Source organism: Aythya fuligula, chromosome 3, assembly GCF_009819795.1.
Source record: "Aythya fuligula isolate bAytFul2 chromosome 3, bAytFul2.pri, whole genome shotgun sequence".
NCBI classification, from domain to species: Eukaryota; Metazoa; Chordata; class Aves; order Anseriformes; family Anatidae; genus Aythya; species Aythya fuligula.
The window spans coordinates 98,379,335-98,403,992 of NC_045561.1; the positions used below are offsets into that span (position 1 = coordinate 98,379,335).

General features: G+C 37.4%; 2 protein-coding genes across 4 annotated transcripts in view; one reads left to right on the top strand and one right to left on the bottom strand.

Moving 5' to 3' along the window:
* The window catches only part of SH3YL1 (SH3 and SYLF domain containing 1), a 44,009-nt gene extending 37,176 nt beyond the window's left edge, over window positions 1-6,833 (bottom strand). For both annotated transcript variants that reach the window (XM_032184429.1, XM_032184428.1), the window contains exon 1: window positions 6,710-6,833. In XM_032184429.1, the coding sequence (XP_032040320.1) occupies window position 6,710 (1 nt within the window). In that variant the 5' untranslated portion in view covers window positions 6,711-6,833. The remainder of the gene's footprint in view (window positions 1-6,709) is intronic.
* A 189-nt stretch (window positions 6,834-7,022) lies between these two features.
* On the top strand, window positions 7,023-23,175 carry ACP1 (acid phosphatase 1). Of its 2 annotated transcripts, none has more exons than XM_032184430.1 (6): window positions 7,023-7,104; window positions 14,123-14,196; window positions 14,308-14,421; window positions 18,322-18,383; window positions 20,881-20,986; window positions 21,866-23,175. In XM_032184430.1, the coding sequence occupies exons 1-6, from the start codon at window positions 7,062-7,064 to the stop codon at window positions 21,941-21,943; spliced, it is 477 nt and encodes a 158-aa protein (XP_032040321.1). In that variant the 5' UTR covers window positions 7,023-7,061; the 3' UTR covers window positions 21,944-23,175. The 2 variants fall into 2 exon arrangements, with proteins under 2 accessions (XP_032040321.1, XP_032040322.1); XM_032184431.1 differs by lacking the exon at window positions 14,308-14,421 and adding an exon at window positions 14,477-14,590.
* The last annotated feature ends 1,483 nt before the right edge of the window (window positions 23,176-24,658 follow it).

The following is a 24,658-nucleotide window of genomic DNA, read 5'->3' on the forward strand; positions in this document are numbered from 1 at the left end:
ATATGGAAGGTTAAGGAAAAAAATCAAGTTTTTTTTCTCCTATTTTAATTGCTGTCAATATTTAATTTAATAAACAGTCAAAGCCATAACAGGGATTTCTTTTGACGTGAAAAACAGTTAAAGTTTCTGTTCACATAGCAAGCTGTCCTCCTCAAGGTTACGTTATGATTTGAACAGTAAAAGTCTTCTCTTAAAACCTACGTAAACATCACCGTAATTTGTTGAACTATGGAAGTCATAGAAATATCTGCTCTTTAATACAAATACTGTATGAAATATTTAGGAGCAAGCAGAAGCTCCACGTTCGGTTTATCCCTCCAGTAACGTAAGGAATAATCCTGTACCACTGTCTTCACTATTAGCTTTTAAGTATGCATATGTAATTGTCTGTTTGGTATTCAACCGGTGCTCAGGAAAGAGGTAACGAGAAGCAATGAGGCAATAATGTCTATCAGGAGGATACACTGAGTGACGGATTTGGGATGCCGTGACCAGCAAATACTCAACTGGGAGCAAGCTTCATTTACACCGCTGCTTGTTGTTGAAGGGAGAAGATATTGAGCATATGTGAGTCAGCAACACAAAGCCCCATGGGGGAATATCACACCAAAATTGATTAACTGCTTAATTTGTAAGCTGATGAGGCAAGTGCGTCAGCCTCTAATTTACATTCTGACTAACAGTAATAATGTGTTGGCTGAACATTTGGTGAAATTATCTGAGCAAGGTGTAATAAAGAATAAATAAAGCTTTTTTACTTAAAAGCTAGAACTAATTCTGATATAATCAAAATTCTGCTGAATACGAACAGATGAAATAAAGCTGGGTGGCACTGTAAGAACCTGAACATCAAGAAGTAGTTTCAAAGGAGACTGATGATAAGTATAGACAAAACCTAGCATGCAGATTTCATACCAAAGTCGTCCATGTATGTATGAGCTTTGAAGTATTATGGCAGAAGTAATTTTTAGTTTTTGGTTACTAGAACAATTAAAAATAATGGCACAAGTCTCATGCAGTAATTTCGTCTTTACTTTCACTTCATTGGACAGTTCAGAAACAGCACAAGAATAAATTAAAATACAGCTGATTTGCAAAATGCCCATGGTTAGAGCAATAGCATCAGCCCCAAAAAGCAAGTATGAACAAAGAATGATTAAGAGTATTCATAAACATGACAACAAGTCAAGAATGGTTTAAGGCAGACATTGTAGGGGAAAGAGAAACCTGAAAAGCAAGACAGAGCAGTGTTGGAGAAGAGCCTAAACCAGACATTTCAACTCAGCATTACAATTAGGGAGATGAATGTCATTTTGGTTTCACTAACATGTAACATTGTGGTACTGTGGTAGCCAACTCCAGCCTTGGGATTCATCTGGTAACAAAGCAACGTGCAAGACATGCACTGCAAGCATTTTGTCTAACCCAAGAAGAAGTGAGGTGGATTTAGAGCAGTGGCCAAGAAGCACGTATTAATGGGCAGACTACTAAATGGATCTCTGTCTGTCAGTCTCCCTCCACTTACTGCTTTCAGTACTGAAAGCCAATGGCACACAGCAAAGAAGCCCAGATCAAGAGTCAAGAAAAGATCTGCAGAGTCCAAGGAGGTGGTGGTAGAAGCTGAAAAACAACCTGGATCAAAAGGATGAAATAAAATAAATCAACAGCTACCATCTTTAGTTGGGACTCACCAGGATCCAGCAGTCAGAGGCTGAGCTCCATACTCCTGGTTTTGGAGCCAACAGCAAGAGGCAGAGGTTGTTTCCTTGTGAGAATCCAAGGCACATGAAAGAGGAACGCTTCAGAACTTGCATCATCCTGCCGGGAGGCACCACTGGTGCAGCAGAAGGAATCTGAGAAAGTGACTGAGGGAATGAGAAAGTAGCAGCCACTGACAGCAAGGTTCATGCTAATCGTGTATGTTGTATAATTCTGTCAGAGGCATTTAGAGAACAGTAAGGGAGACAGAAGACATCATGCAAGGTGATGGAAACAAAGCTGAAAGGTAGAAAACAGGCCCTCTGCACAGCAAAGCCTCTTTACTAATCCTTTAGTAAAGGATACTTTACTGAAGTACCAGTACATTGGCAGGAACTACACAGACTTGCAGAGCTGCGCTAAGACTGGAAGGCCAATGTGTGCCTTTGCAACCCTAAGGGGTTTTGTACTACGTGTTTAATACTTTCCTTTCCCCCTTGATATGAAAGAAGACATTAGCCAATGACCTTTCTGAAAGCAAGGCAAGATGTATTGGAAACGCAGTAATTGCATACAAGAACACGTCCAACAATAAGCTTAGCCTCTGCACAGGCTAGCTGAACAAACTGGTATGAAATGTGGTAAAAGTATTTAAATGCTAGTTATGTTAGCATCATCATGGCCAAAAGAATACAAGGTTGTTGGTCAGAGATACCTGCTAGTGCTGACAATCTGCCTTTTCAGGCTTGGCTATCAGTTACGTATGCACTCCTAGAGCACAGGAGCTTCTTTTTTTTTTCCCCCCTCTCCCTATAAAATCTCCACTTTGTTAACACTAAAAAAGCACGCACACAAAAATCACACCCATGGTTTCACTGTGTGTGTATTTTTTTTATTACTTTTCTCCAAGAGGAAAGGACTTCACTAATCCAAACACAAAACGTACCACTTCGTATGTTATCAGTCATCAATTCAACTTCAAACTATTTCCTTGAGAAGAGTCAAGGAATGTGAAAACAAGCAAAAAGAAAAAACAACAGTCAAACCCAAACACCTATAATACACAGCCACCCACATTATCAAAAGCTTTTGACGAGTTTGGTTACCAGCATTACCAGCAGTTTTGGTACCAAAGTCAGTTTGGAGCATCCCTAATCCCCTCTCATCTCATAGGGGGATGAACCAGATCTGAGATGTGAGACAGATTATATATGGTTATTATCATAGTGACATAGCTGGACAAGAGGCTTTAAAGAAAAACGTGTTTACTTCGTATACGCAAGATGCTTCAATGAGGCGATGCCTCCTTATTTCTAAGGAATTGTGATACATGAATAGTCACTGAGTGATACATGAAACACATGAGGCACAGGTGAATCAGGTGATTTGTTTTGAAACACACTTAAGACATCTCTTCAACCCTGTGGGAGGTACAGCAGAAGAACGCCCGTAGCTAGAAATCTTCAGAAATCCCCATAACATTTAGTAATGGCAAGAATGCAAAAATCCTAATTTCAGAGTTTTACAACTGAGCTGTAGGCTTGGCACTAGGCTTGGATAAATGAAAAGGGTATGGGGAAGAAATCAAAATACACAGAACCATCTGGTTTGGAAGAGACCTTCAAGATCACCAAGTCCAACCTCTGACCTAACACTAACAAGTCCTCCACTAAACCATATCACTAAGCTCTACACCTAAATGTCTTTTAAAGACCTCCAGGGATGGTGACTCCACCACTTCCTGGGCAGCCCATTCCAATGCCTCACAACCCTCTCAGTAAAGAAGTTCTTCCTAATATCCAACCTAAACCAATACATGAACTGTATTATTCTCTCACAAGGAATACAGCTCTCGCTACATTTGAATAAACTGTTACCAGTAAATACAATCAATACAAAAGCTTTGTGAGCTGCCAGGTAATATTCAGTGTGGTACTAAAAGTGAATAAGCAGAACAAAGATGACAGGTTACATCAGACTTAAGTTTTTACTTCTGAGATGCACAACGGTCACAAAAAAAATAAAAAAGTACCATTATAAAAAGAAAAGAAAAGAAAGATTTAAATATTTCAAATGTTTGATTAAGGCAAGCAGATAAAAATATAAGAGGGAAAATGAAGGCAAAAAAAAATCACAAGTCAGTATGACAAATGTGTCTTCACTACTAGGTCTATTACAACAAGGATGATTTCTCACCTCAGGAGAATAGAACTACTAGAGGAGTGTGTGTTTTATAATATGGTTTTAACAGGCTAAATGCTTAGACATGAAATATCGGTTTAGTTGGCATTGTCTCATAAGTCATTGAAATATGAAGAAAATGCACGGCACCTACTTAGTATAGAGTTTATGCAGATTCTCTTCTATAACTCACCTGGATCCACAGTAGTATATCTCAGTATTATCATTCAGGATTGATGTTAGGCTAATAAATAATCTGCCAATACCTATTCCAACTAAAGTTGGTACACAAGACACCCTTCTTAGAGTGACCGAACACATAATATTTGCTCAAACTTAGCACCAACAAAGAAATATCAATTCTAGCCACTAAAGCTAGACACTGTATGAGCATTGCAACACCAAGTCAAGCCTTTAATGTGAGAATTTCCACAAGGTTCAGGTGTTGAGAAAGATCAGGAGAAGAACTGTGTTCCACCTAAAGCGTTAAAATAACATTGAATTTAGTCGTCAGTAATACATAAGTAAAATAATTCTACCACCATCAAATGAGGGTGAAGCAGACCAGGACATGATAAGCAGCAGCTTTCAGATGACAAAGAAATGATTGGCATTCAATTTGTACAAAGACAGTCAGAAAACAGCACTGGGATGCTCTTCAACAAGCACCAAAGACAGCTACCTTGAAGGCTGCCTGAGGCTGAAAAGAGGACTCTTCCAAGAATTTGTAATACAAGAATTGCAGGCGTTTGTGCAAAACACGCCACCACGCCTAACCACCAAGCCACCCAAGCCTTAGGAAACTGTCTAGCTGAAGCCCTGTTGGCAAGTCTTCACATACACTGATTGTAATATGTTTGATGTGTAAACAGTCAGTACCAAAGGGGTTGGGGTGCTGCCCACCAAGCAAAACAAGTAGCATGACCAAAGCTAAACCAGAGCTAGGAATTCAGTTCTGCCCATCTCTCATGTTAAATACAAGACTTGGTATGCCATGTTAAATTTTGATTGGGATTTTTCCCCCTACCCCCATACCTGAATCCCAGCTTTGGTTGGCTAACTCTATTTTAATCACAAAGAATAAGCTTCCAGGCAATCCCAGGAGATAAGCAAGTATGCAACAAAGCTTTAACTAAAACAAAGCTGTGCTTTTGAGAACAAAACCCTAAAACCCATCCTGTTCTTCTCACCGGGGACAGAAGCACAGAGAGAACAAAAATGTGGCCGACTACAACTCCCATGTGCCCAATAATCCCACATGCTACAGTAGTAACCTATGAGAAAAATATGTATTTGGGCACCTTAACAAAATACAGACTCCTGCTACTTCTTGTGGAAGGCGCTTCTATCAGTAAAACTATGGGCATCATTCTGTCCCTCATTTCCTCTTCCCATACATATCCCTAGGCATACAGATCAATAACAAGTTATTAATTCCCACAACGAATATGAATAGTTTCTACAATAATCACACAAGAAGCAAGGAATAAAGAATGGCTTTAAAAAGCAAACAAAACAACATGACAAGTGCTTGACATGTATTACTAAAGCATTCAAAGAGCCCTGGCTTAGCTAAGCTCCTGCACTGTCTTGCTTACAGTAGTGTTTCTATCCAGCTGAGTGACAGAGCTTACGCTTCATAGTGCCCTGGCATGACAGGCTCTTTGAAAACAATGTACAGGATGTGTTAAAAAGCTAAGTATAGACAGCTTATGTCAGAGATAGTAACTCCTAGCGGTGAGGAACACTGATACAAGCCAAAGAACAACAGGGAACTTCGTTCCAGCTCACTTCAAAGGTCTGAAGTTAGCATTGACTGGACCACGCGGAGACCGTGACTGTCCTGCTGCTGAGGGCTGGGAACGCAGAGCCATGCTTCAGAGCTAGACACACCTACGTGTTACACACTCGGTGTGTGTTCATACAGTGGGTTTTACATGAAATCCAGAATTGTTTTTGGAATAGCTCAGTCGGAAAGGACCCACAGAGATCATCTAGTCTCAAGTGCTTGCTTCTATATACTGTCCCACACTTCCCCAGTCCACAAACACACAGAAAGGTAGACGGGAGGTATCTCTTTTCCAATTTTGACACCTCCAGACACCTCACTCAATGGAAAGCGTGAATAAAGGCTTCAGACAACTGAAATGGAAGAATTATGTGGCTGGCTCTCCTCACCCTGCTCCCCTCAAAGAGGACGCACCTGAGGCCATACCACAGCCCCTGTGGCCTCAGGGCCCCTTAGAGGAATAACAGAATCATTAAGGTTGGAAAAGACCTCCAAGATCATCAGGTCCAACCATCCCCCTACCACCAATGTCACCCACTAAGCCGTGTCCCTAAGCACCAGGTCCAACCTTTCCTTGAACATCCCCAGCGATGTTCTCCACCACTTCCCTGGGCAACCCGTCCCAATGCCTGACTGCTTTTTCTGAGCAGAAATGTCTCCTCATTTCCAACCTGAACATCCCCCGGTGCAACTTGCAGCCATTCCCTCTAGTCCTATCACTGGTTACCTGTGAGAAGAGGCCAACGCCCAGCTCCCCACACCTTCCTTTCAGGTAGCTATAGAGAGCACCAAGGTCTTCCCTGAGCTTCCTCTCCTCCAGACTAAACAACCCCAGTTCCCTCAGCAGCTCCTCACAGGACTGGAGGCATTTCAGCCGTGCCTTTGTGCTCCACCACCAGCCCAGCAGGAACAACACCGCACCAGGCGCTTCCCGAACCCCTCTACCGAGGAGGCTACAGGGAGAATCCACCTGCTCCGGGGCTGTCAGACCAACCCCAGTGTCGGCAGCCCCCTGACACCGGGACCCCCCGGGATACTCACTCCTGCCCGCCCGGGACGCCTCAGCCTCAGCCTCAGCCCCGCCGCTCTCCTCAGCGCCGCAGCCGGGGCGGCCCCGCGGAGCCGCTCACCTGCCCCAGGTGAGGCGGGCGGGGCCGGGGCGGCCGCCCACCGCCCGCCTGCCGCCGCCAGCGGGCGGGCCGTGCCCTCCCGCCTCCCCCAGCGCGTGTTTTTTTGTTTTCACGGTTTGACTTTTTTATTATTATTTTTTTTTCCCTCTGTTTTCTCTCAAATCAGGCAAAAAACGAGGCCGGCTGTAGTCGTAAAGCGAGGCGGCGCGACAGATAGCGAGGCCCCCCCTCCCCCGCCTCCTTCCTCCTCCCCAGCGGAGAAGATGGCGTCGGGGGAGGCGAAGTCCGTGCTGTTCGTGTGCCTGGGTGAGCGGGGCGGGCGGCTGGGGTCGGCGATCTGGGATCGGGTGCAGGGATCAGGAACAGGGATCAGGGACAGGGATCGGGGGTAAGGGCGGCTGGAGTAGGCGATAGGGTCGGCGCGAAGCCGGGGAGACACGGTGGGGCCTGAGGTACGAGGAGCGTGGTGGGGGGCGGACATGGGACTGTGCGGTTCTGGCCATCGTGGGAAGGAGTGAAAATAATAAAGTCTTCTTTTGTTGTTGTTGTTGTTTTGAAGAGCTGCCTAAATGGAAAGGTAGGCAGCAGGTTAAAAGAAAATTAAAGCGTGTGGCGTGTGTTTAGTTCTGAATCTCATTTCGTGAGAAGTCATGGAAACGACTGTGGAGGGATCAGAAAGGGTTTGCAGGCTTTCCAGAAGCTCAGGACAGTTGGTTCCCAACCAGCACAGCAATCTTCTGCTTCCTCACAAGCACAAAATGCCAACCCCACCGCAGGGGTTACGTGGCCATGCACCTTCCTGGGTACATACTTCCCCAAAACGTCTGCTCTCTCTCAGAGATAACAGGCTGGAGGGCTCACAGCTCTGATCTAGTAGGGCTTTTGATATTGTCTGCCACCTAGCTTTTATAGTCTTACTTATATGCTCGAATTTCATCCCTGTGAATCCTTGGCATTTTGCCAGTTTCGTTACAAAACTATTAGCTAATATTATTTATTTAATTATTTAGTTATTTTTGCTAAGTGCTTTTTTGCTGTTGTAACAGGAGAAATTGGGATTAGTCAAACAGCAAAACAAGTTTAGTTTAGTAAAATATGTTTTGATATTTACCTTACTGTAAAAGCAAGCTGTAGTCGTAACTTCGGGAAAAACATCCTTTAGATAAGGAATTATCAGTTGGTGTATGTTTGGGAGCCAGTGGCCTACATAAATATCTCTGTATAAATATCTCTGTATAAAAACATCATGTTAACATGCATGCAGTATGTTCTAAGGGCAGTGGTAGTCTTTATAAAACAATTCCTATGTATAGACAGGTCTATAAGGCCATGATGGTGATTTGCACTGTAACACGTTGAGACAATCCAGTTGGGACTCTGAGCAGCCATCATTGACAGAAGATAATTTAGGTGTAGAGTGATCTATGATCCTACATTTGAGGAAAGAATGAACAAATTAAAAAGGGCTGATGTTTACAAGATGAAATTTTGAAAAATAAATGTTGCAAATATCTTTGAAATTTCCTCTTTTCTGTTACAGGGTTATAAAAAATACAATCTAATGGTATGTGGCATGTAACATACAAGCTAATAGACACAAAAGGCTCTTATTTTTTGTGGTCAAATAGGTATTTCAGTTAAGGCAACTTCTGTCTTCTTCTTCCAAAAAGTTTGCTTAATATTTTTAATTAGTCTTGAAAAGCAATGATTATGTCTTAATAGTTGTTCCCCCCCAACTTTCGATTAGAATAACCTATGTTTATTGCTGAAAAGACTGTTGAGTAGATGTCTTGAACTGACTTTACCTGTAATATTCCTTGCTAATTAATGAAGTGTATTAGTTCAGATGTTCTCCCACATTCAGCAAGAGCAAATCCCCAAAAGTACAAGCCTTCATGAAAAATTATATTTTCTTTCTACATTATTTTGAAAGAAACCTGTTATTAAAATATCCATTTACTCTATTCTTTGTTTGTAATGAGGTAAACAGATATTACACAACAAAATATAATCTAGTTAATGTGCATAATTACATTAATGATAAGAGTTCCTCATCACTAAGAAATAGATGGAGGATCCAGCAGCATATTTAATTACAGAATATGAAAAGGCACCTGGAAATATATATTTTTTTTCATTTAAAGCGAAGAATTAACATTGGAGGTGGACCAGAAAGCAATTTTCTCTTTTTACACTTACGTAGCTCATCTAATTAATGATTGAGCTCTAGAAATGAACTTAATATGATGCCATGTTATATAAGTTATCCTCTTTGTGACTTGTCCACTATAACATAACAAGCTGTATGGGTATCTTAGACCAGAAGTTGGTGTCCATGCATGGAGGAGTAGTTGCTAGACAAATGGTTCAGCAAAGTGATATGGGGAGTGTCCAAAAGTTGACAAAAAAAAAAGAAGTTGGTGTTTGTTGTATGAATGAGCATTCATTGAGTATGAATGCTGCCATCCAAAATTGCATAACATCTTTTCTAAAATGACAATGAATTTATTGGGTATGAGGAAACGACACTTCTCACAAAAAGGTTTGAGTTTCCTGATTCAGTTGTCACAACCCAATATATACTTTTAAATATGGCCAATGAGAAAGCAGTAGCTTTGGTAAGACATCAAAGAGGTCCTAAACAGCTGCTTTCATGAGGGTTCTCGGTGAGCTGACAAAAAGAACTAATACAATTTTTGGATAAAGAAGAGAATGGTAGAGAGGAAAATGGTAAGGAAAATACCTTACTTCTGTGGTAAGATAGCTGTTTGAATGCAGTGTCTTGTTTAATCTGTTTCAGAATGATACAGGAGAACTAGAGAGTTGAAGGCATGGTCATAAAAGCCATCTTAGAATAGGAAAATAAGATTATGGTGTATGCCTAAAAATAGGAGTCAGATTGTTGCGGGTGGGTGCTTATGCATCGAGAACTTATTTTTACTGAGGAGCTTTTAGCTTGCTGTGAAAAGAAAGCATAACAATCCAGTAGTGTCTGCAGACAGGCTTGACTGCAGAGAAGATACGGTGACATGACTGGGAACCATGATGAAGTTCAGGCAGGGATTTGAGTATGTGATGGCACGGAGTAGGGAAGTTTTGAACACTTGCTGCTGAGGGAGGCCTGATGGTAAGTTATTGGACAATGCAAATTACATTAGGAAGTAGTATGATAATGACTTAGATGAACTGACTACACATGGAATTGAAAGTGGGTTTTTAAATGTGGGAGGATGAAAGCTAGTAAAACTTCTTCCTTTGTTATTCCATCTGCTGTTTGTAACAGAAGAGAAGAGCATCTGTTCACATTTGGGGAAGACAAAGAATGTGAAAGAGTTAGAGAGCAGAATAAGGAACAATGACGATACAAAACAGATTGAGAGAGTGGATGATAAGATTGGCAGTTTTGTAGAGACGACCAACAGGCCTGAGCTTGAAATGCAGTCAAGTTGTCTTTCCTGATGGGAGAAGTGATGTTTCTATTTCTGTACAGGAATAGACCAAAGATTAAATCATGGACTGGAAGAACTCAAAAACTGAGCTGGCTGGGTAATAGGCAGTAGAAGTCTTGTCCTTGGGAAATGAGTGAGAAAGCATGGCTTTGTAAAAGCAGGCAACAGTTTCGGTACTGATTCTGTAATTGAAGTTTGTCTTTCACCCTTGAATCATTATATTTGATGTTTATAGGATTTATTTCAATGGGAAGGCTCTTTCTGGGTACCTTGGATCCTATATGAAGAGATGGAAATCTAAAAAATGAAGGGAGGAGATAGAGATTCAGAGAACTTCAATACCATTACCTTATACATAAAGAAAGCATGATTAGATCAGTTAGAAGGAGACTGATCAGTGAAGGAAAAAGGAATACCAGAGGAGGAGAAGATTGATAAAATCAATGCTAAGGAAGCAGTAGATAACATATAAGGAAAATATGTTTTAAGTCCAAGGAGGAAGGTAGTCCTCCTTTGAATCTTTGTGAAATTTTTCCTTTTGTTCCACAATTATGACAGTCAAACCTTAGCTTAGGAAATACGGAGCATGTGCAAAGAACCTCAGTGAAGACTGAAGAGACAACAGTGGGTTGCAAAACTGAATATAAATGGATAGAAGTTATCCTGTGGGAAAGGGGCGATGACTATAAGAAATAAGAGTTGCAGTTTGCATGTGTCACAGTAACGTTAAAGACGGGATGAGCTGTAATGTCACAAGGAGTATCACAGATAAAAATAATTTGTTAGGATGAAAATAATACTGCAGAATATAAGGAGAAGAGAGCTGTTAAGTCAGTTCTGGGATTCTGTCCATAGTCCCTGTGAATACACTTGAATGGTGACAATGATTCTGCAGCAGTGTTAATTAATACCTCTGGTAATACCTGGAATGTGTTGTCATGGAAGACATAAATTTTTAAATTACAAATTAAGTTACAAATATTTAATAAATTATGTGACTTCAGTTCCTAGGCATTGCTAGAAGTATGGTAGTTATATATGTAATCAATGTTTGTGTTGCCATTCGTGGTGATACCTGATGTGGTATGATCAAAGATATTCAGACATTACATTTATTTTAAGTTGTGAGCACATTATAGAAGAGTGAAAATGATTTGGAACAAGTCAGAAGGTGATTCAAGTCAGATAAAGGAGAAGGTTAAACAGAAAAATCTGTGAAGATTTTATTTCCAAAGTATCATTCTGAAATTCTGGAATTACTGAAATATTAAGCATAGTAATTAAATTTACTGATCATGCACAGTTACGTGGTAAAATTCATACAAAGGAAAAATAACATACAGGAAGAACTGAATGTCCCCAACAGCTGGTGTAATGGAAGCAGAATGTAATAGTTTGGAAGCAACGGAGCAAAAGAGGGAATGGGCAGATTAGAAGTGGGTAGTATGACCCCAAATTTGATACTCGTGAAGGAAGCAGATGTGATCACAGAAGTTGTCTTAGGTTGTTTTCAAAAGGACTAAGTAAATATTTGGGGACTTTTTATTTATTTATTTATTTATTTAGTGGACCAAATTGATTAAAAAAGAAAAAGAAAAAAAGAATCCTGGAATATCATTGGTTTTATTTGCCAGTGTTTGGGAATTCAAAATTATTGAATTTATTTGTTTAAATTTGGCTTAACAGGAGCAATTAGATAAGGGTAAATTAATTTCAAAAGGAGGCCAGGAGCTCAGTTTGTTTAGATTAGCACAACTGTGCTTGACAAGAGCTCTGTATCTGTTGAAGGGAAGGAAAGTTTTTAAGCTACAGAGTGATGTTAACCAAGACCAAATGAGCATTGACTTCCAAGTATAAATATTAAGTGGGGATTGGAAAGGTTCTGGCTACTGCAGGAAATGAGTTTCTGGAGCAGCTTTTTAAGATAGATGATGCTTTTAAAAGAGAGCCTAATGTGTTTATAAGAGATGTGGTGCCGTATATGCCTGCAGTATCAGAGGATTGGACTTGCTGACTACAACGGTTCTTTTCTGTCTTAAGCTGGATGTTGCCATGTTCCATTCCTCTTAAAATTATAATTTAATGCTTAATTCATTCAATTAAATTAAGTGGTTTTTATTTCTATAACCTACCACATTCTTTATCATTTTTATAATAAATATTAATCTCTGTTCTCACTTTATAAATGCAAACAAATTTTAACTGTTTTATTTTTCTTTCAAGACCAGTTTAGTTTCCTTGCTTGGAATAAGCTAGTTCAAGTAAAGGAAATAGTATGTTTTCCCCTGGAAAAAGATTTGCCATCAAAATTAATTTAATTCATTCTATCATTTTGGTGTACTCTAAAGCTTTGTAGTTTTACTTCCCACCTACTTTTTTTAATAGTTGGCATGACTGACAACAAGTTATTTAATTATGACCTGGAGGTCAAAGCAGCTTCTTCCTCTTTAGTAGTGAAATATCCACCTTGGTATTTTGCTGAGTGCTTGATCTGTAAGTCTTTTGGTGTCAGCAGTTTAGTTCCATTTGTGGGCATTTTTAAAAATTTTTTTTTTTTTTTTTACTGTTTGAAATTTGGAAGGAATTTAATCAGTAGCAGAACTGATCTTTGTATTATTATTTTTTTTAAGGTATAGAATTGAGTGCTACCACTTGTTATTTCATACTTCGTTGATCAGAATTCAGCTATGAATGAACTATGGACTATCATATTCTTTGATGGAAAGTGGAAGTTTGTATGATTTATTGTGGATGTGGATAATGTATCAACTATAAATATGCATCTAGTTTCTCATATGAAAGGATGAAAGGATAGGAAGTTCAAGTAAAGTTGAATAGGTTTATTTATTTATTTATTGAGATGTTTTTCTTTTTTCAAAGACTGTTTTTGCATGCAGGTTTGGGAAGTGGTTAACCCAGCTACATACAGCTTCAAAATAGAGCAGAAATACTTTGGACCTATTATTTCGTTTTTTAAGTATTTTTATTAGTAGTATAATTATTTTATTATTGGGCACTACTTCATTGTTGAAATAGTTTCTGAAAATAAGGTCAGATCGACTGGCTGGTGTAACTGGTTGCCACCGGAAGGCAAGACTGAGTTTCTATTTCTGAAATTAGTACAGGCACCTTAGGCTGACTGACAGTACTTCAGCTTTGCCATGTTACCTTTCATTACTAATCCTCTGTATTTTGGACGAAAAAGAAAGAAAAAAAAATCTTTTCCTGAAGTTTGTTGAGAACTTGTTTCATTAACTTCTCTTTTGGGGGTGAGGAGTTGGGGGTGGAATTAATATTTGGAAGCTGCTCTTGTTGAGGATTCAGTTTGACCTGAAGTGACTTCTCATCAGTGGTCAGGAGGATTTCTACTATGCGTTCAGCCGTTTCAGTAGTTTGGTTCCATCCTGGTGGTGGTTGTATTTTGGAATTGTCCAAAAGGTTTCTGTTAACAGGTGGGTAGTAATGTAAATATTTGAGGCAAATATTTATAGATTCTCCAGTAATGCATTAGTTGAAATTTGCCAGTGTGGAAGAACTTTGCTGTCATTTAAATTTTGTAATTTTGCCTGCCTTTTGTCTTCTGTGATCACAGAACCTCTGTGAAGGAGGAGAAAAGAGAAATGTGCTTACACAATACTCCTCCTATTTATTTTAAAAAGTTTTATGTTTTCATATAATAATACCTGTTTCAAGAGACTAATGGATATTATGTTTCCACTCTTGCAGAATCTGAGTTACAATAACATCAGCAATCCACATTCTACCCAAGTAAATAAAAATCTTTCATCTGATCTGTGCTGACAAATCCACACAGTTATTGATTTTTTTTTGTTTTTAATCATCTTAAATTTTACTTTAATCTCCCGTTTCTATAGGAAACATTTGTCGATCTCCAATAGCTGAAGCAGTTTTTAGAAAACTTGTAACTGATGAAAAAATTGAAAATAAGGTAAGCTGTTTATTCCTGTTCTTGCCTTTGAAATAACAGTCTTGTAGCCAGTTAGTACAAATATAAGCAGTGTGAAAGGAAACATAAAAATGTAAATTTGTTTTTCTGTAGTGGAGGATAGACAGTGCAGCAACATCTGCCTATGAAATAGGAAACCCTCCTGACTATCGAGGACAGACTTGCATGAAGAAGCATGGCATTACCATGAATCATATTGCCAGGCAGGTACTGTACTTTAATTTTCTTTAAATGTGTATATGTATTTGTTTTGTTCTTACAGTGGATGACAGACAGTGCTGCCGTTTCAGACTGGAACGTGGGGCGCTCCCCAGATGCAAGGGCTTTAAGCTGTCTAAGAAATCATGGCATTGAGACAGCACATAAAGCACGGCAGGTAGAAGAGAGTATATTTTCTTTCTTGTTCATACCCATGCTTTCTTTAGTGCTAACCATTACATCACAGAAGTCATTTGACCAGTGTGTGGTTAAGCATCAGATAGTAAATACTATGTGCAGTTTCTTAAAGGACTCCCAAGTGGCCTAACCCTTGCAGTTGAGGTTAGTGAATTTCTTGTTAAGTTTCATTGGAACTATAACTAAGAAGTATTGGAGCAGCTTTTCTGTTAAAGAAAAATCCTACATTTGGGTGTTTAGTATGATCGGCATTTTTATGAAACATTTTTGAATAATATTAAAAAGTGAACTTAGTGCACTTAGAAGCATCTGTGATGCTTCTTTCAGCGAGAAGTTGCATTGTAGCAGGTCCAAAAAGAAGCAGAATGCCTGTTTACCCATCATAAAAAGATTCTGTTCTTTCGTGAATATCTTTATACTAAGGCACTCAAACCCAGGATAGATAGTACAGTTGGTGGTGACTTCAGAGGAAAACATACCCTTGAAACATTCTTAAATCAGAGATGATTTTTTTCCTTAGTGAAATCCTCTGTTTTACCAAAGCTCATCCCAGTTTTCATTAACAAAAAGTTTAGTTCCGTGTGGCACTCCAGAGAGATGGAAAATAAACGCGCCTGCATCTATTTAAATCATTCAGACACTCAAATAAATGCACATAACTTACTTGAGTTAACTGTTCTCTGGATACAAGATATTCCTTTAGGACTTCACCTTTACTTAGCTCGACTTTATGTGACTACTTCATCTACTGACAAAACAATCAAGTAGTCTTGTTATTGTCTTTCTTTTCTGATCCCTTCTGAATTTTACCAGACCTTCCTGAGGTCATATTTACTTTCTTCACTTTCAAGGAGTGTATGGTTAGTTCTTCAACTTTTTAAAATAAATTCCCTCATTAGTCAATTGCTCTCTGCTGACCTTTGCTGATGCTAATCTCTGTTATGTAATAATGCAAACAGGACTGAGCATAATACCATTCCAGATTTTTAATGTTTTGCTATTAGAATAATTAGTAGGAAAGGCCTGATGTTGTGATCTTTTCCTGGTTCTGGAGTTGTTATTTATTAGTGCTTACAAACAGCGTTGTTTATCATTATGCAAGCGAAATGGTACTCAAACTAATCACTCAGTGTTTCAGTCACAGTAGTGCAACGTGTTTGTATTCTTAAAAGATGAGACTTGGAAACTTGAGAACTGTCCTTGGGTATTACTAGACCAGTTTGTGGGCACTTAAGGCACAGCAAAGCATCCAAAAACATCTGATCCTCTTGCCTTGAAAGAACTCTGAGGAGAGGGAATGAAAACACCTTAATGAAGTTATTTGTTTATATGTCTGGCAAATGAAAAGACTTCTGAAGTAGAAGAGAAACGTTAAATATGCAAGGAAGGAAAATTAAAAAGAATGAGACAATAAATAGAAAGAGTAACAGGATGAAAATTTGTGTAAAAACATCCCAGCACAACCAGCTTCTTTTATTAAAAAGCAAAAATACAAAAATTGAGTCCCTGAACTGCAAGTAACTGTTCGTTTTGCACTGATGTTAACTATGTAAATCCAGTATTTTTTTCAAACTTCTGTCAAATAGTCTCTGCTGATACTCCAAAATGGGTAGAGCTGACGTGGTCTTGTAGTACCTCCAGAAAGAGAGGGACTCAACAGCGTAAAGTATGGCTTTGCAGAATGGTCAGGTTAGTACAAGCAGAAGTGTATTTGTTTTGCTTGTAGACACAAACTCAAGGATAGAATTTTGTGTATGATTATGCTGCTTCAGAACAGATTGAGAAAGATTTAACCTAGGAGCTGCAGAAATAGAAAGGAGGGATTTTTCTTCTCTCATCTCCAAATACTGTCGTAAGATGACTACCTCCTACAATTATCCTCTTCATTCTTGTGGGAAACTTACCCAGTGAAAAGCACTTTCCTTCATGTAATTTTGTGCATAATTATCATAATTATGGATTGTATCTCTTCTTTTAATCCAATAGCTACCAAAAGAATGATTTATATAAGATAGAGTGTTAAACTGGTTACATCCTACATAGGTGATGTTCATCATACTGATTGTTCGATCAAACTTTAAATAAAAAATGCAGTATAAATATATATATGTATATATAAAATGCTAACATTTTAGTTGATGGTACATTGCTGTCTGTTTATACACCCATTGAAATTCTCTAAGCTCGTAGTCTTCGTGCACAAAAGAGATATGAATTCATCAGTTTCGCTTCCATTCATGCTGAGGTCAAAATTGATTTCAGTATGACTCATATCGAGCATTTGCCTTAATTGTGAAACTGAGATTAGAGGAAGGTTGTATTAAACATTGTTTCATAGTTGGATAAATTTGAAGACTACTGCATCTCTCCTTTTTTTTTTTTTTTTTTTAAGGCAGAGAAAAGAGATTACCCTTCTGAAAATAAAGGCAAATGCTTAACAGACAAATTGGAATGATCATGTGTTTCTCCACTGATGGTCTTTAATAATGGTTATATGTTTTGTTTTTTTTTTGGATACTACACACTTTTTCTGTGTAGTTGACTGCTTGAGCTTGCCGCTACTTCTCAAAAACGTACATTTATTTTTACTGCCTGTTCAGGTCCTTCCCCACAAATACCAATTTTCTGTAGTTTTGAGGAATATCTTCATCAGTATTTACTGAATTATGCTTTTTGTATCTCGTATCTATGGAAGAGCACAAGCTAACCAGTAGTAATCCTGTTATTAGGACAGCATTTGGATCAGTGTTAGTGCTGATTCATAGGGTAGTAACTGTCATGTTCTCAAAGTATACAAAGATTGGGAAGTGTGGCAGGTGTGTTTTACCTTTGATCTTTTGCTTTTTGTAATTTTTGTCTGTGTCTGCACTACAAATAAATCTATGCCAACTTAGTTTTCACAGGGGCACTGTTTAGCTGTGTAGAGCAACCAGAAGAAGCTTGTAGAGATTCTGTTAGAGTTGCCAGGAAAACAGAGCTATTTCTACTGTAAAAATATTTTCTTAGGTCAAAGGCACAGCATGAATACAGCAAATATTTTTACTGTGGTAATAAACAAGTCTGCATTAGTTTTCACTATTAACCCTTTCTTTTCAAATGCTCCTCCCTTTTGCCCCTCATCCAGTTCTCTTGGTGTGAAATGTTTCATTTAAGGCCTAGTCTAGCGATAATTTCTGAAAGTCTTTTCTTATGCCCTATTATGCAGCAGCACTTAATTTGCTGTTTACACACAAATAAGCACTTTGCTATTTTTTCAAATATGTAAATATTTTTATAAATTAGTAGCTTATAGGATAATATGTCTGTTCTCTTGCTTCTTCATTTCTCTAGCCCATTCTTCCCAGACACCTGCCAGAAAAGCTTGTACTGAAGAAACTTTCAAAGTTTTTTCATTACAATACTACACCTAGGAATATGCGTGAAATGCAGTCTTTAATGTGAACTCATAGATTTTATTCCATTTATTCTTCCTGATTATCAAAGTATCAGTAAAATAGCTAACCCACTTTTGTGTGGGAAAACTTGTAGAAATGGATAAATAATCATGGCGGATTTAAAATACCTTCAACTATTGTACAAGTTGATGAAGGATGTGCAGTTTCACTCCTTATGTGTCTTTTTTAATAAATCAGAACTACGAAACTTGAAAATACTTTTTCCTCTTTTTTATAATCATAGTTTGTAGGCTAAAACATATGTTTTTAATTCTAGATTACCAAAGATGATTTCCAGAGCTTTGATTATATACTTTGCATGGATGAAAGCAATCTAAGGTAATGTATGAATAAATGGAACAAATTAATTTGGATTGCTTGTAGTGCTAGCTCACAAGTCACTTTGAAGATGTCATGTTTTACTATTTAGCTTGTCTTGTTTTGGGGGGTATTGTAATGATACTGCAATAGAGGGATTCTTCATTTCTTATATGTTTAATGAGCTAAAATTCAGTGTTTAATTAGTGTTATACATGCCAGTCAAGATTAAGGAAAAGGAAGTTTAGTATGCTTTGTGTTACACAAGTGTAGCTGATGCCTGTGTAGTTAAGAACAAGGACGCTGTCTTTTGATCCAAGTGATCTGGTTTTCTGATTACATAGGATCTAAAAGACACCAAAAACCTGCAAGGGATTAAATACGTGTGCCTCCCTTCCCCCCGCTCTTTTTATTTTAATGGAAATAGCGAGCTCAGTAATAATTTAAGTCGTTAGCTGGGGGAAATCTTGTTGTTTGCTGCTGTTTCCCATGGTTTTAATTAAGTGCATCTTTGAGATGAGTTGAGTTTAAGAAAGATTAGGTGAAGTAGATGCCTAGATAATTTAGATGTCATTAGCAAAATTTCTACTTAATTACATACGTATTTATGATTAGGATTAAGGAAGAGAGTTTTAATAATCGCAAGTCTAAGTGTTTTTAAAGACTATAAACTGTAAACCTAATAAAACAAAGAAAGAAAACCGTATTAGTAACACTTAAAGACTTTAAGAACCAGAACCTCTTTTCTGAAGGAAGTATCATTTGTTGAATTTTCCAGAATGTTTTGAGTGACCTCTGTTATGCCTTTTATTCACGGATGCCGTGCACTAAAACTTGGCTTGATTACAGTGCGTCAGGCGAAGAGGTGACTGCTTACTGTAGTTTCATTCACATTCTTAAATTGTTAATACCAAAGTAAGTTTTCATTTATATATGAGCTGTAAAGCAGACAAAACATAACAACTATGACAGAATTAGGGGTTTTGCTACTGCCACACTTCTAAGTTTCATCTTAAATGTGAATCTAATTCAGCCATTGTCCCAGGAATACATGTTTGTAGCTGGTTCCAGGTGCTGATGGAGTGAGTGCCTGTCATATCAGAAAAGGGAGATAAGGAACATCTCTTTTTCTGTAGTACCAGAGCCACTTGGCCCCCTCCTGTTCATTAGGTGGTATGCCAAAAGACTTGAAGCAAATGACTGTAATTGGGTGGATGTATAAGATGACAGTCTTCAAACATCCTTCTTGTCCTCTAAAAATAAAAATGTTGTCAACATGCAGAGGGCTGCCTTTCTTTTCTTTTCTTTTTTTTTTTTTTTTTATAAATCTATAAATTCAAGCAATAACTTCTTACCTGATAGAGTCCTGACTTTTATTTATAGAAAAGCAGTATTGTAGTCTCACTGCTGTTTTGTCTATCTAAAAGCTATGAAATTAATTTCTTCATTAATTAGAATTAATAAATCAGAAATTAAGTTCTTGAAACTGATTATGCTTATGACTAAGTATGTATATTTTTTTTCCTATGAACTATAAAAAGTACTGTCAGTTGTAGTGTACTTTGCATTCTATTAAAGGGAATGTTATACTTGATACATGCATCTCATCCATAGGACTGTATGAAATTTAGAAATACAGTCTGTGCTTTCGGAAGCCCTGCTCAGTACTTAACTATTAGAAAGAATATTCTGCAGAGAATTATTTCTTATTACCAATTGCAAACCACTTTAAACTTTTTCAACACTGAGTAAGTAAAATGATGATTTGGTATAGAGATATATAGATAAGTTAAAAGAACTTAACATGTTCCAGCTGTTTGTCAGAATCATGGTACTTAGCATCTTTTAATCTGAAGGTGATGAGAGGTGCATTTTAACTGCATTTGGGGTGATGGATGGCTGTTTGTAAGTATATGGGGAAAAGACTGGTTCAAAAAAAATATGCTCTGTCAATGGGAGGCAATGTAAAAGATGTGATGATTGCTAAAATGTTAAAATATGTCAAAGGGAAGACATCTAATGAATTTATTGTTCTCTGCTAACTAACTGTAGAAGGACTTCACAGGAGTTAGAGGCAGCATCAAAAGACCTTGCAACATACCAATTAAGAAAATTTTTAACCCATGAAGGAAGCTTCCTCAATTTTGAAAAAAAATATGTAGATAATCTTCATTATTGTTATTCAATGTGAGCTAAAGGTGGACATTGAAAATACTAAATGAATTATTTGAGGAAGAAGGTGATAAACTTACTGCTAAAAGCTTCTGTTAAGCCTTGAGTTAAGTGCCTGTTTTCTTATACTCTGAACTAAATTTACATATGCCCTTGATTCTCAATTAAAAAAAAAAAAAGAAAAAGAAAAAAAGAAGGAAAAAAAAGGAGCAGCATAGAAAGTCGACAGAATTAACTGAGTTCAGAAGGATATTATTTTCCTGTGTTCTCTAGAAACATTAATATCTAATACCAACAAATTCTGAAGAGAAATTGATAACATTTACTTTTTTTTTTTTTTCTCCAGAGATCTGAAAAGGAAAAGCAACCAGGTTAAAGACTGCAAGGCCAAAATTGAACTACTTGGGACATATGATCCACAGAAACAACTTATTATTGAAGATCCATACTATGTAAGAATTTCTCTGGTTAGCTTGATTAAAAATCCTGTATGTATAGTACATAACCTTGCTAGATCCCGCAGTTTTCTTATAATGTTTAATCTGATAATATGCAAAGCCAAATGTTTTTTGTTTTTTAAAGAATTAACAAACCAATATAAACTACTGAAATATGAAAGGAAACCATCTTTATTATTACAGAAATTATTTAAGTTCATAATGCACCTGTATTTTGAATATTAAGTGAAGCTCTCCATGGTCAGTGTCCTTGCAAAGATAACATAATTAGGAAAAACAGAGACAAAGATATGGGGTAGTCAAAGATGTTGAATAATATTAGCCAAGAGCAATCAATTAGATTAGTATCCTTCAGTTTAGGACAGAGAAGTGGAAAAAGATGTAGTGGGGTTCTGTAAAACTGGTATTAATGGAAGAAGGTACCAGTAAGGAATTGCTATTCATTACACAAGAAGTAGAGAACGTCAAATGGGTTTGTAGGAGACATGTTCAAAACAAAAAGAGGTATTTGTTTCCACATGGTGCTTTGTTTAACTGTGAAACTCAACATGACAGGATACTGTGAATGTAAAGAAGAAAAAAAAAATCTTATAAGGGCTTCAAAATTGAATGGGGAAAAAAAAAACATGAAGGAAAGATCATCCAGGGCTCCTGAGTACAAAGAGCGTTCAGCTATGGAAATTCCTGAGACACTGGTAGCTCAAATTAGGGAGGAAACATGCTACAACTATTACCATGTATTTGTACTGTTCTTGTTCCTTAATTCAAGTTATTTGCCATTACTGACAACAGAAAACCAGCTTGCAAAATGTTTTTGTTTGAGATGGTATTAGTATACTTACATTCTTTTTCCTCTTTTTTTTTTTTTTCTAGGGGAATGAAAAGGACTTTGAAACTGTTTACGAGCAGTGTGTTAGATGCTGTAAAGCATTTTTGGAGAAGCCTCATTAATGCTTCATCATTTTGTTTCTAGAATAAAATAATTAGCTTCTCCTGAAATATGTAAGGTTTACTTGATTGATGTATTTAAATTGTAAAATTATGCCTCTTCTGTAGGTTGAAAACTTTTTCAGTTTAATTTTTATTGTAGTTTTTCTGTCATCTAATTAGAAAAACATAGAGAAGTTTTAAAGTTGGATTAGATGATCAACCATTTTCTCACACATTAATGTAACAAAGTACTTGTTCAGAATAAATTTATCTGTTAACCCTTCCAGTGCTTTCTCAGAAGCACTGTAAAAAGTAATGTCTTGCTTCTTTATGTGTTATACAAACCAAAATTAGGTCTTCTTATTGTGCCATTAGTTAATTTAAACGAACTGGAAACTGTGAAATGATAGTTGATGTGTGTTAACTTAGGCATGTTATCCTAGTATCCCTAGACAACTTTTGGAATGAAGCTGTTTCACATGGAGCCTGGTGGACAAAAAGGGGCTGCCTGCCACAAGACAGGCATGGTTTTGACTGTTTTGACTCTTAGCGTTATTTCAGAGCTCAAGCAAGTAAAACCTGTTGTCAGGATCCTGTGAAAATGGGCTGTTGTATAGTTTTAAATGCTCAGCTATCAAAGAAGCAATCATTTTGTGCTAATAGATCTTTGTACTAGTTAAGATGAAATCAGAAATAGTTACTGATGTTAATAGGACTTCTCTGGTTCATCTGCCTATCTTCTTGTGGCCAACTCCTGGTACACTGATATAAGTACATACAACGTTAACATTTACTTTCAGGACAAAACATGTCAGCTTAAAAGCTGAAACATCAAGTGTACGTTTTGTATCTCATAGTAGTAAAATACTCAAATCCCTGCTATATTCCCAGTTTCTGTATGAGTGACAGACCATATTTTCAGATTTACCCGGGAGAATGGATGGCTTGTCAAAAGCGTATAGTTCAACCTGAAGACAGACCACTTGTATGTAATATAATATGCAATATGAAGCTGTATGAAAGCCAGTAAATAGAAAGTTCTGCTCTTGGACAAAAACGGAATGCATTGTAAAAATCCATGCCTGTTTGTCTGAACATCACATTCAATCTCTGCCTAAGGCAGAAACATAACTGAGAAATGTAATATAACTGATATGATATTTTTTTTTATTCAGAATAATGCTAATACTAGTATGAATTAGCATTACCACATGCTCTATAAACTCTATCTGTAAAATTTACTTTGTTATTTATTTAGTTGTGTTGTGGTTATTCTTATATCTGCCATCCAAACTAATAGAATAGCCTCTAGACTTGTCACCTCCTTTCCTTCTGGGAGAGGGATTTGCATAGAGGACTGTGTTACTCTTGGGGAGGGAGGGATTCTGGTGTCACTGTGCATATACTGCAGCCTTCAAAGTGGGGATTGCATTTCCTGGGACTCATTATGTAAAACAGCTGGAAAGTATTTGTGTAAGCTTTCAGTTGGACACAAAACGTTAAGAACCTGCTTACAAAAAAGCAAGTGGTAGAGAGAACACTTGAGTACAGAGACCAGGATCTTGTGTATTACTGGGTTACCAATGGTTGTGATTTTTGGTGAACAAGTTAGGAATTTGCAAGTTAAGAGCTGTTTCACTGCAGAGACAAAAAATAATATACATAAAATGTTTTTAAATTTCTTTTATTAATGCTTTAATAAAATAAATGAGGGAAAATGAGCAGTTAGGGACAAACCACCTCAAATGTGGTTTATGCACTAGCCTCAGAAGTGGAAGTATTTAGGCATAATCTAATGTTATTCTTTCCAGAAAGATCATTTAAAATATTCTAGTGAAAGTAAACTAACTCAGATGATTGAGAACATGATGGCTTGTGCTTTCCCACTCATGGCTGACCTGAAGTAGAACCTGTAGTTTCCTATGTATTGAAGTAAAGATTTAAGTCTTAACTCTGTATCTTTGGGCTGCTGGGATAACAGAAAGGAGATAAAAGGGTATGGTTGTTTACCTTTACTAGGCTTAGGAAAATTCCTCTAAAGTGATACTAAGTCAAAATTATTTGTGTTAAATTCACATCTGATTGTAAAGTATCAGGCTTGACTCAAGTTATGTTTTCAGCAAGTAATCTATCGGCTAAATAATTCACCAGCTCCACTGGGAGGATAAAAGCTGATTTATTTATTTATTTTATCTGTGCTGGGTTTCTTTTGGAGGAAGGGGAGGAGAGCAACATGATATTGCACAGAAATTTGTAGAATATGAGAATAGAGAGCAGGAATTGCCTTCAAGAAGGCAGCTGCATAGTACCATTCCATGCTTCCAAGAGAAACTGAACGTGTGGTACATATTTTTGTATTAATCCTACAAATGACTAAGCCCCTGGATTGTTTCAGTTAAGGTAGTAAGCCTACACCCAGAAAATATAAGTAAAATTTGCTATACTGAAATTTGCATCTTTTGTCAAAACCTGCTAACTTCTGCTAAATCTAGGAGAAAAACAAAACAAAAAACACCTTCCATGGAATTAAGTTGTTTATATTCATTTATTAAGCCATTAAATGAATTACTGTTTTCCCTTTACAATACATTTTTTCTAGAAAATTCCAACTGAACCAGATTTCAGGTGTCCTACTGCAAACTGAAATAATCATACTAATTTAAACTCCCTTATTGAGTAGTATGTTCTGATCTGACGTCAGTCAGTGGAGCTACAGAAAGGCACAGAGTCCCACTG